This window comes from Colletotrichum chrysophilum (genome assembly GCF_026319265.1).
Source record: "Colletotrichum chrysophilum strain AFK26 chromosome Unknown scaffold_10, whole genome shotgun sequence".
Lineage (NCBI taxonomy): Eukaryota > Fungi > Ascomycota > Sordariomycetes > Glomerellales > Glomerellaceae > Colletotrichum > Colletotrichum chrysophilum.
The window spans coordinates 506,276-519,020 of NW_026517297.1; the positions used below are offsets into that span (position 1 = coordinate 506,276).

Sequence of the window (12,745 nt, forward strand, 5' to 3'; positions counted from 1 at the left end):
GCTGCGCATGTCCCGAATAGTCCCGTCATGGAATAGTAGGTCGGGATCATGGTCTGGACATAGATACCTAGAATTGAAGTTGGAGACGCCTCGGTGTTGGTAGTCTTTGGAGGCAGGGAAATACTCTGCTTCTATTTTGAAGGCGATTCTAGGACATATTGAGACTCAATGGCATCTCTTTTGTGCAACTTGAGGGGCGCGATCATTGGTTGACTCGGAAACTTCCAAGGAGGTGAACTAAGGCAAAGAGGAGCAGGCCGATCGCCAGGGTCAAAGTGCAGAAAAGGGAGTGCCCGTGTTTGTGGCTGAAGATTGACAGGTATTGGGATCTTGCTGGCTGTCCGGGTTGACGAATTCAAGGGACGTGGTAGTACAGCAGATGCTCGACTCTGCCAAGGGATCTTGCTCCACTGAGGTACCTGATGAGCACTGACCCCAGTACACTAAAAAGGTACCTTGCGACGGGAAGCTTGCGCCCATGACGTTCGTCCCGTCTGTTCTTACGGCGGCAGTAGCTACCAGCCACCGCCAATCGATCAATCATAGCTGGACCTACCTACCCCCCGTGACTTTGCAGTGTGGCCTGGAACCTGCACCTGCACCTGCCCCGGTCGCCTACCTGCCTTTTATCGATAAGAATTGGGCTAGGGAAAAAGTGAAGGTAACCTAAACCCAGTCAGTGAATGTGTCCGAGGGGGAATTTGGGGGAAAGAGCTATCTGGTCCCTCATCACGACGCACAATTATCTCCCAACCTCAACCACCCGTTGACCGAATCTTGCGATCAAAACACCCAACCGCCTCCCCATACGACGCGCGAACTACGCAAAGCCATCATATCATCCTAATTCCCGCCAACATTGTCTGCCACAGAGCCCGAGGCGGACCCAGGGCGGTGCACTCTGTTACAGCCCACGACTCGGAGCATTTGGGCGCTGTGACGCAGTTGTCACGATGGAGTTCATAGGCCTACAGATGCTGGTGACCCTTCGCCAGCCTGAAGGCACCATGCTCAAGGGCACAGTCAGCGAGATTGAACCTGGCGCCAGTTTGACTCTGGCTAATGGCAAGCTGCCAACCCTCTTCACTCCCAAGGAGCCATCATGCTAACACCCGCCTTCGCAGTCTTTACCATGGGCACAAACCATTGGATCCCCAGAATATTGATCGATGCGGCCAACATACTCGAGCTGTCCGAGTACAAGGAAAAAATCGCGCCCAACACCTTCACCGCGCCGGGCATAAGTCCTGTTCCCGCCCCTGTCGTCCCCCAGCCTGCGCAACCTGCCTTCGCTGATCCCGCAATCCTTAGTATGGGGAAGCGGCCCGGCTCTAGTATTATAAGTGGCAGCGACAGTCAAGTCCTTCCTGAGGTGATACCCCAACCAAACGTGGGCATTGCAAGGGACCCTCAGCCAGGACAACCTGGGGTTCTGCCTCCCATCCATCTGGCGATGGCATCGAGAAAAGATGAGGTGAATATCGGCCTCAGCGAGTCTTTGCAGGAGTTGGACGTGGATGAGCCGACACCCACTGCTGCAAGACATTACGCCGCTGGAGCTTCTGTCGCGCAGGATGCGCACGAGGCATCGGGTCCGTCGCAACCAAAGAAGAAGAGCAGGCGTCGTGAGAAGGCAAAGGCCCCCAGGAACGGCACTGCCGAGGAGAATGCGCAGGAAAGCACGCCGTCCCGTGGCAATCCCGCCAATCGTGGCAAGGGCTGGAGACAGACGCCCATCCTGCAGAGCTCGCCCTCATTCCAACCCTTCAATTCACTCAAGCGCGGAATCAAAGGCAAGAAAGACCTCCCCGAAAATGGCTGGGCATCCGAAGACGTCACCGAGGAAATGGCGGAATTCGACTTCGAGGGCAGTCTGGCCAAGTTCGACAAGCGCACCATTTTCGATCAGATGCGAAAGGAGGATCAAGTGGACGAGGCCGACAGACTGGTATCGCACAATCGCAAACCTAAGCCCGGAACCGCAGGCGGCAAGAATCTCCACTACACAGAAAACGTGCTCGACATGCCTTCCTCAAGCTCAAAAGCGAACCAGGATTTCTGGAACAGCGAGGCTGATGACGCCGTTAACGGAGGCGATCGGTTGAGCGGGCGCGAGGTCCGAAGCGCTCAGGGTAGTCGGAGGGCAGAGAGCAAGCCAGGGGCTGCAAGGAGGTCGCAATCTCGCAAGGCGAGCGCGCAGCTTACTAGCCAGCCTCTGAATCGCGTGAACTCCAGCGTACGTCTGAACAGACAGCCCCAAGCGTTGCTTCGTCAGAATAGTTCACAAAGCATTCTTAGTACTAACACTCTGCAGCATGGGACCCAGCCCGGCTTCTACCTCTTGCCATCGAACCGACGTCTGGAAACCGTCTCCGCTCTACAGATGCTCAATCTTGAGAACATAGCTGCAAATGAGATTGGGCTGACAGAAGACATGATGACGGAGAACGCGGGGCGAGGCATAGCAGAAGTCACCTTGACTGCGCTCGAAGACCCAGCCATCCAGGTACGACTCGGCACAGGCGGTGCTAATGCACCGACCGAGAATCCAGTGGCAGCTGCCACTGTTGTTATGCTAGCCGGTAACAACAAATCGGGTATCCGGGCGATTGCCGCGGCTCGGCATCTTAGAAACAAGGGGCTTAATATCCTCGTTTGTGTTGTTGGCATCGAGCGCGAGCGGGACTTGCTGGAAGACATGCGGCAGCAAATCCGAATCTTCAAGAACTTTGGAGGTCGCGTGCACACCAAGCTGGAGTTGTTTGAACAGCTCCGAAAGACATCTTCGAACCCGGCAGCCTCAGTAACCCTCATCATCGATGCCCTCTTGGGCTTGGCAATCTCGTTTGAGGAATTGCGAACTGGCGACCAAGCCACCGTCTACGAGCTGATTGAATGGGCCAACCGCAACGAAGCGTTTGTTCTTGCGGTGGATGTGCCAACTGGTATCGACCCGTCGACTGGAAAGGTCAGCATTATCGATGGTGGCCGTCTATATGTCAAACCCCGATACGTTGTCGCTATGGGCGCACCGAAGAAGGGGTTGCTCGAGGCGATGGCCCCGGTTGAATCGGATCCCATCAGTAGCCAAGTAGGAGGGGCTGTGGCAGAGGACAACGACTGGAAGCTGTTCATTGCTGACATGGGTCTTGGTGCTGCCGTCTGGAAGAAAGCTGGGACCAAGATCCGCAGAGGCATCGACTTTGACAACAAATGGGTGCTGCAAATGCGGTACCAGCCAATCTTGACGCAGGAGTAAGCGATAAGGTCTTTTCGACGACGAAAGTGGAAATCAAAAGGAGCAGAGATTAAGCTGGTTCACCTCGGGAACGGAACTACAAAAGCGACACTTCTTCATTCAAGTTACTGCATTATTGGGGCGTTTTCGTCCGCCCTTGGTTTGGAGGACATCATACATGAAGGAAAAGGAGTTGGGGCTCACCAATCATGCATCCCTGAAGGCGACAATGATCTTGCATGATATCTTAGCAGCGCGTGATACCGACATTAACCGGTTTCTTTCAATCACACTATTACTTTACTACATCTTATCTCTTGTTGGTGCTCTGACGACACGCATCAGCCTGCTTTGCAATGTATGTGATGCTAAGTGATTCTGTGAACTGGCTTACAGCGCATCACTATTTAACCCGCACATCTTAGTGCCAGACGTCGCTGGCACACCTTCGTCTTCGCCATATCCAAGCCAGGTGGATATTGGTCTTAATTTGGAATATCTGATACTCAAACGCTTATTCAATACTGCGTGGCAGCCTTAGTGATCCCAGACGACAACTGGTCAAACTCCCGTCTAGGTCCCGCAATTCAGACGCAACGTTGAATATCGCATGCCCATTGAAATTCAAGCAGAGGTAACCTGGGGGCTGGGAGCAGCCAGCTTTCCTAGCCTGGGACATGGGTTCTCCCACCGTCACGTTACCCTCCCTCCCTCCGGATCGATGTTTCCTGTGTAGTCGAGGTAATAAGCGCAAGGCGACATTAGTGTAGGGCAGCTATTTTGGGGGCCGAAAAGGGTTGCAGGGCATAGCATCGATAGCGGGCGGGTTAGTGCTGACGGCTCGTGGAGCTGAGCGAGCTCTGCTTGCTTGCTTCGGACATTGGCGGGGATGGGGGCCGGCCGGAGGTGTGAGAGAACGTGGGGCTTATCTGGGCAATCCCTGGGTGATATCAGGCTGTGTTGCTGTGTGGGAGGAGAAGAAGAGGGATGGATCACGATTGTTTTCTGGAACGGTTTTTTTCAAGCGAGAGTAATGTGATCAGGCTGTCGATGAGGGAGGAACATGGCTTTGACGGTATGCTGTCATGATGCGCGTCTCACGGTCCGGTGCCGTTTCCGGGTTGGCGGAGTTGTGACGGCGTTCGTATGGGAGATTGCCAAGGTAAGGCTGCATCAATTCAAGACGCGAGTGTTCACACTGGAGGCTTAGAGGGGGGAGGGGAGAGGGGAGATGCCAAGGCGATGAAATCAAAAGCGTGGTATCCCAAATTCTCAGATCTCCTGGCGGGAAAGGTTCATATCCCCGTTTGTGTCTGGAGTATCTTCAACAATGAGCACGCTTGCTGTGAAGATCGTCTAGGGGTGGGTGGCCTGGGTTCGGTCGGATTTCAATTGGTGATGCTACATAATTCCTCGAGCTGCTCATTGTTCTTTTCATTTTTGCCCATATAATCTAGTATGACCAGTGATGTTTGGTCAAAATATTCTCACCTTCGACTTGTACATCTACATGCCCCACTTTAAAAGCCATATTTTCTGGGAAGGTCGGGAGGTCGAGTCTGTAGGTCTTTTTTTTTTTTTTTTTCTTCCCGTCTCGTCTGGTGTAGAATGTGTCTGCTCGGGAGTCGGCAGAGGCTTCAAGATCTCGGCGGAACCGCTGCGGCCTGGAGGCGCAGAGGTGTGGGCAGCAGGCGCGATGACGGGGGACCGCTTGCTAGAACGTCTGGAAGATGGGAAGGAAGTGGCTGAGTAGAAGGGCAGAAGCACATCTCTGGTCAAGATAGCAGCGTTAAGCGCTGGAGGTGGGCGAGGATGCGACGGTGGTGGAAGGGTTCATGGTGTAAGTCGGACGAGGCTGGTGGAGGCTGTGGGCTCGCCAGCCTGCTGGGGAGATATGTGCCATATCGTCACTATGGTGCGAGTGCCCCTGCTAGCTTACCAGATTCAGACCCAAGTTTCGAAACGAATTTCTAGCATGGTTTGCTGTGTAAATTGGAGAAGCCCAAGAGTTTAGCCGTGGTGTTTGAGTCTGTTGACTCTAGACTCTCTTGAACCACTTACACAGGCGTGTAGGTCAGTGTCAGGTTTGCGTCGAGGAAACAGGCAATGAGCGAGGAAACATCGTTAGAGAGAAGCAAAAGCAGTACTCGATCCATTGACTGGCTCAGCGGATAGACAAGCTTCTTTCCATCATCATAAGGCTGGGCTGCTGAGACGAGATGGTGTGTGGGGGTGTGCCACATTGCAGTGCTACGGCATGCACAGCCAATACATGGCCCCCAAACATGCAGCGGGCTGGTGAACCACACGCGAGCGATCTTGCAGGCAGCGTGCTTCTCTCCCCAGCCGTGTCTTAGCTTGACCGTACCGGCGGTTTGGACACCGGAAGAGAGGCATTGGCGGGAGGCCAACGGGCAGGGCTCCGGACCGCTGCAAAGAATCGATTCCCATGTTGTATTATGAGAGTTGTATAAGATATCGTGGCCGTCGCATGTCTAAGGCTGGATACAGCACCGGCGTGGCATTCCTTCTTGAAGGCTCAAGCGCGAGAATAGCTCCTACCAGTCTCTCCTGAGCGCTTCCAAGCACGCATCACCTGCAGCCACTATTAGTAGTCGCATTCTTCTAGAACAACGAACAGACGAACGACCGTAACCAACGCGGTTGTCGAAAAGCATCTCGGACCGGCCCGCCAAGTCACGAGACTGGCGGCAAACCAACTTCAGATGAGCTTCAGGTCCGACGTGGTCGAGGTGGGCTCCGATGCTGCGCAGTCTCACGGGTAAGTACGACTTCTTGTCCAAGAGCTCCCACCTCAGGAATATGCCATACACATACGGTGCTGACAATGACGAATAGACAGACGGATACGTCCAGCCACGACCACAGCCTAGCCCACCGCAGCGACAGTTGCCCGACCAATACCTGGCTGCAGGAATCGTTCCTGCACACCGTCAACAACGCGGAGCGAATTGCCGCCGGCGGCCCCCGCCCCGGAGTGGGCATTTTCGGGATCGGACTGCTAGATACCCACATCAACCGCACGCCGACCATGCACTCGGCGCGCGACGCTCTTCCGGCATTCGACCACGCATCTGCGCCGACAGCCCCGAGGTACCTAGGCTGGCGGCAAAAAGTGGCAACGTGGCCTGCAGCTAGCCCACCGAAGAGGATAAACGATCGTAAGTTGTCTGTGTAAATTGGGGCGGCGACTGCGGCGATGGGTGTGGTTGCTCAGGAATTTCGGGGAGTGAGCAACCGGCGATGACTCGCCTCCAGGGGGGACCCGTTCGTTCTGGGGCTGGAACAGGTATGGCGGGTGTAATGGTCCGTTTTGTTTGCATCAGGCAATAAGCCGGTTGTCGCTCGTTTGCCGCCGCATGCATCAACCAGCAGTCGCCTCCGTTGAGTTGCTGGTTGATGTGTATGGCTTGAAATTTTTTTCTTCGTCTGAGCTGGGATGAGACTGCGGCGTCTTGTCGGATCCGCCGCTCCTTTGGTCGATTTGTCGCAGAATAAACAAAGAAGTCGCTCGCCACTTCCGTCCGCCCTCTGCTCTCTTTCTTCGCCGCCGCGCTAAAACATAGTTGCCGTAGTATCAAGGTAAGGAACCACAAGTCTGAGGTTTCGGAGCAGAGGCGACTTTGGCAAGAAGACCAGAAGGGGACTATGTCGAGGGGACCCTTCGAAATGTGATCTCGGTGAGGCAAAGGTGTGCAAATTGCCATATCGAGAAAGCTCACTAATGCAAAAAGACGATAAGCGCAAGGTACGGGAAAGCAGAGAGTCGATGTGGGGCATCCATGCCGGATGGGTAGGCATGATTGGCATGTACCTACCTGCCTAGGCTGCAGGCTGGCGTCGTGGCCGTGGTGTCTGCTGTGCTTGGACACCTGGAGTGCGTGAGTGCCTGTCTGCCTACGGGTCCCTCAAGGTCAGCAACCAAGCAAGAGTGGAAGCTTCCAACACTTTCCACTGCCCTGACGACACCTGAATCATAGAGCTTGGGCCAGATACAGAGCCTGGATACCTCCATTATCTAAGCCGCCGAAGCCACCGGAGACCACTTAATCCGCCCCACTCTATGATTTCATTGGTCGCCAGGGACCACTTCCCAGCGATTGCCGCCTCCCGTCACCATTGCTGCTGGCCTTTACGTGCACCTGGTTCTCCGAAACCAAAGCTTCCATCTACCTCCCACCTTTATCTCCGTGATCCACGATTCCCCTTTCTCCATTACCACACACGCAAGGGGATATAAACCATTCCCATCAGTCCCTTCCTTCCTGTGTTGAACCCATTTGCGGACAACACACGTATTGACAGCTTCTCCCCCACACCGCTGACGATCCCACCTTCCCACCTTCACCTCAACAGCCGCATACGATCCGAATCCGTCAAACACACAAACCGTCACGATGGCTCCTCCGTCGGAACAGCCCGCCGAGCACAAGAAGGTCAACCTTATGTGAGTAAAATTCGGCTTTCTCTGCCTCGGTGGCATACTCGAACTTGGAAGGAGCGATGCTGACTATGATCACCAGGGATGCCTCCGGTGCCGAGGTCAAGGATGTTTGTCTCCCCGCCTCCCAGCTACCTACGATCCATTCCGCAAGCTGCGGCGATACTGACTACCAAAAACAGCAAGATGATACCGCGACCGCTATTCTGAAGAAGAAGAAGAAGCCCAACCAGTTGATGTACGTGAGCTCTTGGTGGCGTGGGGTAACGTTCAGAGCACTGACTGTGGAGCAGGGTTACCGATGCTGTGAACGATGACAACTCCATCATCGCTCTGTCCGAGAACACCATGGAGGCTCTCCAGCTCTTCCGTGGTGACACCGTGCTTGTGCGCGGCAAGAAGAGGAAGGACACCGTTCTCATCGTCCTCGCCGACGATGAGCTCGATGACGGCAGTGCCCGCATCAACCGTGTCGTTCGCCACAACCTGCGCGTGAAGCATGGTGACATGATTACGATCCACCCTTGCCCCGACATCAAATACGTGCGTCCTACTTGTATACACCCTCGCATTGGAGCGGGATACTGACTCTTTCACAGGCCAAGCGCATTGCCGTCCTGCCCATCGCTGACACTGTCGAGGGTATTACCGGATCCCTCTTCGACGTTTTCCTCGCCCCCTACTTCCGCGAGGCCTACAGACCAGTCCGCCAGGGCGATCTCTTCATCGTCCGCGGTGGTATGAGGCAAGTAGAGTTCAAGGTCGTCGAGGTCGATCCCCCCGAATACGGCATTGTGGCCCAGGATACGGTTATTCACTGCGAGGGCGAGCCCATCCAGCGCGATGAGGAGGAGAACAACCTGAACGAGGTCGGCTACGACGACATTGGTGGTTGCAGAAAGCAGATGGCCCAGATCCGTGAGATGGTCGAGCTTCCCCTGCGCCATCCTCAGCTCTTCAAGTCTATCGGTATTAAGCCCCCTCGCGGTGTGCTTCTCTACGGACCCCCTGGTACCGGTAAGACTCTGATGGCGAGAGCTGTTGCCAACGAGACCGGCGCTTTCTTCTTCCTGATCAACGGTCCCGAGATCATGTCCAAGATGGCCGGTGAGTCCGAGTCCAACCTTCGCAAGGCGTTTGAGGAGGCCGAGAAGAACTCTCCCGCCATTATCTTCATCGACGAAATCGACTCCATCGCGCCCAAGCGTGAGAAGACCAACGGTGAGGTCGAACGTCGTGTTGTTTCTCAGCTGCTCACCCTCATGGACGGCATGAAGGCTCGCTCCAACGTTGTCGTTATGGCTGCCACCAACCGTCCCAACTCTATCGATCCCGCTCTGCGTCGTTTCGGCCGTTTCGACCGTGAGGTCGATATCGGCATCCCCGACCCTACTGGCCGTCTTGAGATTCTTCAGATTCACACCAAGAACATGAAGCTCGGCGACGATGTCGACCTGGAGCAGATTGCCGCCGAAACCCACGGTTACGTCGGTTCTGATGTTGCTGCCCTCTGCTCTGAGGCTGCCATGCAGCAGATTCGTGAGAAGATGGACCTCATCGATCTCGACGAGGACACCATCGACGCCGAGGTCCTTGACTCTCTAGGTGTTACCATGGAGAACTTCCGCTTCGCCCTCGGCGTCTCCAACCCCTCTGCACTGCGCGAGGTCGCTGTTGTCGAGGTTCCCAACGTTCGCTGGGAGGACATCGGTGGTCTCGAGACCGTCAAGGCCGAGTTGCAGGAGAGCGTCCAGTACCCTGTCGACCACCCCGAGAAGTTCCTCAAGTTCGGTCTCTCACCGTCTCGTGGTGTCCTGTTCTACGGACCCCCCGGTACTGGTAAGACGATGTTGGCCAAGGCTGTCGCCAACGAGTGCGCTGCCAACTTCATCTCCGTCAAGGGACCCGAGCTTCTCAGCATGTGGTTCGGTGAGTCTGAGAGCAACATCCGCGACATCTTCGACAAGGCCCGTGCCGCTGCGCCCTGCATCGTCTTCCTCGATGAGTTGGATTCCATTGCCAAGGCTCGTGGTGGATCCGTTGGTGACGCTGGCGGTGCTTCTGACCGTGTCGTCAACCAGCTTCTGACTGGTAAGTGCTGAAAGCAGATCTTCAGTCTAGATGAATTGCTTGCTAACTTCGCCACAGAGATGGACGGTATGACCTCAAAGAAGAACGTCTTCGTCATTGGTGCTACCAACAGACCTGAGCAGCTTGACCCTGCTCTGTGCCGTCCCGGCCGTCTGGACTCCCTCATCTATGTCCCTCTGCCTGACCAGCCCGCCCGTGCTGGTATCCTGAAGGCCCAGCTTCGCAAGACCCCTGTCGCCGGCGATGTCGACCTCGATTTCATCGCCTCCAAGACCCATGGCTTCTCTGGTGCCGATTTGGGCTTCATTACCCAGCGTGCTGTCAAGCTTGCCATCAAGGAGGCTATCACCGCCGACATCCAGAAGACCAAGGCGCGCGAGGCTGCTGGCGAGGAGGCCATGGATGAGGACGAGGAGGACCCCGTTCCCGAGCTTACCAAGCGTCACTTCGAGGAGGCTATGCAGATGGCTCGTCGCTCTGTCAGCGACGTTGAGATCCGCCGGTACGAGGCTTTCGCCCAGCAGATGAAGAACGCTGGCCCTGGCGCGTACTTCAAGTTCCCCGAGGGTGATGCGGCTGCCAACCAGGCTGCCAACAACTTCGGTGACGCTGGTAACGATGATGACCTCTACGACTAAAGGGTGGGCTAGGATAGATTGCCACTTAATGCTGGCCGGCCTTGTATTTTAGTTTTTTATTGCGCTCTCCGATACATCTACATCATCGAATCACCAGATGATGAACCGGGTCACAGAAATCCAACGAAGGTGGAGATCTGGAGGCGGATGGAGTTGGTAGACAGGTAGTCTCATGCAAAGTTGATAACTTACAAGTGGACCACAGACTCTTGCGTTGCCGATGTGTATAGTGAAGGGTGACACAGCCCAGTTGGAACATGCCATGCAAATTGGGAAACCACACGGTGGGAACAAGCTTAGACGACGAATTCGCAAGGTATAGTCTGAATAAAAGCTATTTCAGCCTACGGTTGATCATTGCTTGGCTGGCTGTCTAAAAACTTGATATCGTATGCGCTCCTACCTTCTTGTAAGGTAGAAGCCGAACCCCAATGAACTGTCCGAATCCAATTTTATACACGTATGCGATGCCGCCCCCCAGCATCGACTTGAAGTTGATATGAAAGGCTTTTCGTTAAATCACCGAGTCTTTCGCTCAAACTCGGCCTGGTCTCGTCTCCTGCAGCACGGCCGCCCATAACACCATGGTAGGTCGTTCATTTCATTATTTCTCGGAAGCTTCACTCCCGCTACTCTTCTCACGCACCGCCCGTATCGCCGCTTTCTCTTCATCGCTTCGCATCCTCTAGCTTCCGCCCGCGTTATCGATTTCGCATACTGCCTCTAAACTATCGCGTGTCACCTTGATAGCTTCCTCGACGACAGCGGCCGGGACGGCGAGGCTGGGCGGGTTGTTGGGGTCCGCGGCGGACGCTGCCGTGCCTGCGGCGGGTGTCGGGGTGGAGGACGCGCCGTTAGTCTTCTTGTCCTTGTCCGTTGTGCCGTTAGTCTTGGATGTTGACGGAGACGCGGTCGATGGTGCGGGTGGGTTAAAGGTGTCCTGTCGGACGTCGTCGAGGACGCGGCGGAGGAGGGCTGGGAAGGTCGTGACCTCGCCGTTGCGCAGGAGGTTGAGAGCATGGTTTTGGATGAGGGTTGGCCAGTTTGCTTGGTTCGCGTTAAGGCTATGGAGAAGGTGCTCTTGAATCCTGAGGGAAGAAACACGAGCGTTAGTGCTGTACCAAGAGAACACGTCGGACAGGCAGAGGCTTACTTCGTGACATGACCCTCCTTGAGTAATAATGTGTTGATTTGCGATCGAAGCTCGGGGTCGAGAGTTGCTGCTGAGTGGTTTGCGGCCGAGGGAGGCACCTTGACCGGGGTTGAGGATGCGCCCGACATGGTGATGGTCTGAGAATTGATGTGTGTAAAGTGGTCTCGAGGGACACGCCTGAAGGGCTTCACTGATGCCGTCAAAGCAGTTGATGCTTCACGAGACCTTCGACCTCAAAGTATCCTATCGCAAAAAAACACGATTCGTTGGGGAGGCGCCGGCAGTCCACAAGACAACGGCAGGAGATGAAGTTTGAATGCTCTTTGCGACTCTGAAGGTGCCGTTGTTAGTAGGTGGTAGAACAGTCTTTGCTTTAGACAGAGCTCGCCTTGAGTGGAAAATGTACCTTAAAAGTTACTTTGTCGTCTCCTCAACAGAGTGTCTGCACGAATTGGGTCTCCTTCAGCAGGCTGGATGGTGATTCTAGTGGCAAGGCTGACTTTTCGGGACATGGAAGCTTAGCAGCTCTCGCAAGTTCGCGCAAGGCTGAGTTATGCAGGGGTGTCTTGTTTAGGCAGGCGGTGGGCACGTGGGGTTGGAACTTGCGACGACCATCACCACGCCATCGGCAGGCACCTCGACCCCACTCTTGGCTTATTCGCACGAACAAAAAAGGTGGTTTCAGTGTTCCCCAAAGTCGGCCGCGGCCGGTCTTCCCTCCGCTGGACCCAAAGTAATGCAACCACCCACCGAGCCTCAAGTGAACCTCATTGGTGTCAAGACCTGTCAACTCCATCTCGTCCTCTCGTCCTCTCGTCCTCTCGTCCGAACTATCGAGGTTGGCTACAACTTCTTCTGGCAGTTGGGGCTGGACCATCGGGCTGGACTGCGTCGTCCGCAAACACACTTCGACTTCGGCTTCAACTTCGCCTCAGCAGCGATCGTCGCGGTCGAGACTCTTCTTTCCATCTGAACCCTCACAACTCGCGGCGATTCACGGAACACGCGATGCAGATGGCAAATATTCGCCTCACTCCCGCTCGCGACTTCTATCAGCTTCTGCCATCTTTGCGTCAGCTCAAGCCTACTGCGATCACCGAGCGAGCCCTGGGCCTGTCATCGGAGCTGTCTCTCATCGACAGGTGACAGCTCACATGTCGCCT

At 55.2% G+C, this 12,745-nt stretch overlaps 3 protein-coding genes across 3 annotated transcripts; 2 read left to right on the forward strand and 1 right to left on the reverse strand.

Moving 5' to 3' along the window:
* Positions 1–953: 953 nt before the first annotated feature.
* COL26b_002179 (uncharacterized protein) lies at positions 954–3,259 on the forward strand (the record flags this gene model as incomplete). The annotated part of the gene is made up of 3 exons (XM_053175107.1): positions 954–1,047; positions 1,125–2,236; positions 2,315–3,259. The coding sequence occupies 3 exons, from the start codon at positions 954–956 to the stop codon at positions 3,257–3,259; spliced, it is 2,151 nt and encodes a 716-aa protein (XP_053041051.1).
* A 4,397-nt stretch (positions 3,260–7,656) lies between these two features.
* On the forward strand, positions 7,657–10,429 carry CDC48 (AAA ATPase cdc48; the record flags this gene model as incomplete). Its single annotated transcript, XM_053175108.1, has 5 exons — positions 7,657–7,706; positions 7,783–7,938; positions 7,994–8,243; positions 8,300–9,791; positions 9,849–10,429. 5 exons carry the CDS (start codon positions 7,657–7,659, stop codon positions 10,427–10,429), a joined length of 2,529 nt encoding a protein of 842 aa, XP_053041052.1.
* A 685-nt stretch (positions 10,430–11,114) lies between these two features.
* On the reverse strand, positions 11,115–11,710 carry COL26b_002181 (uncharacterized protein; the record flags this gene model as incomplete). Its single annotated transcript, XM_053175109.1, has 2 exons — positions 11,115–11,493; positions 11,583–11,710. 2 exons carry the CDS (start codon positions 11,708–11,710, stop codon positions 11,115–11,117), a joined length of 507 nt encoding a protein of 168 aa, XP_053041053.1.
* Between the last annotated feature and the right edge of the window lie 1,035 nt (positions 11,711–12,745).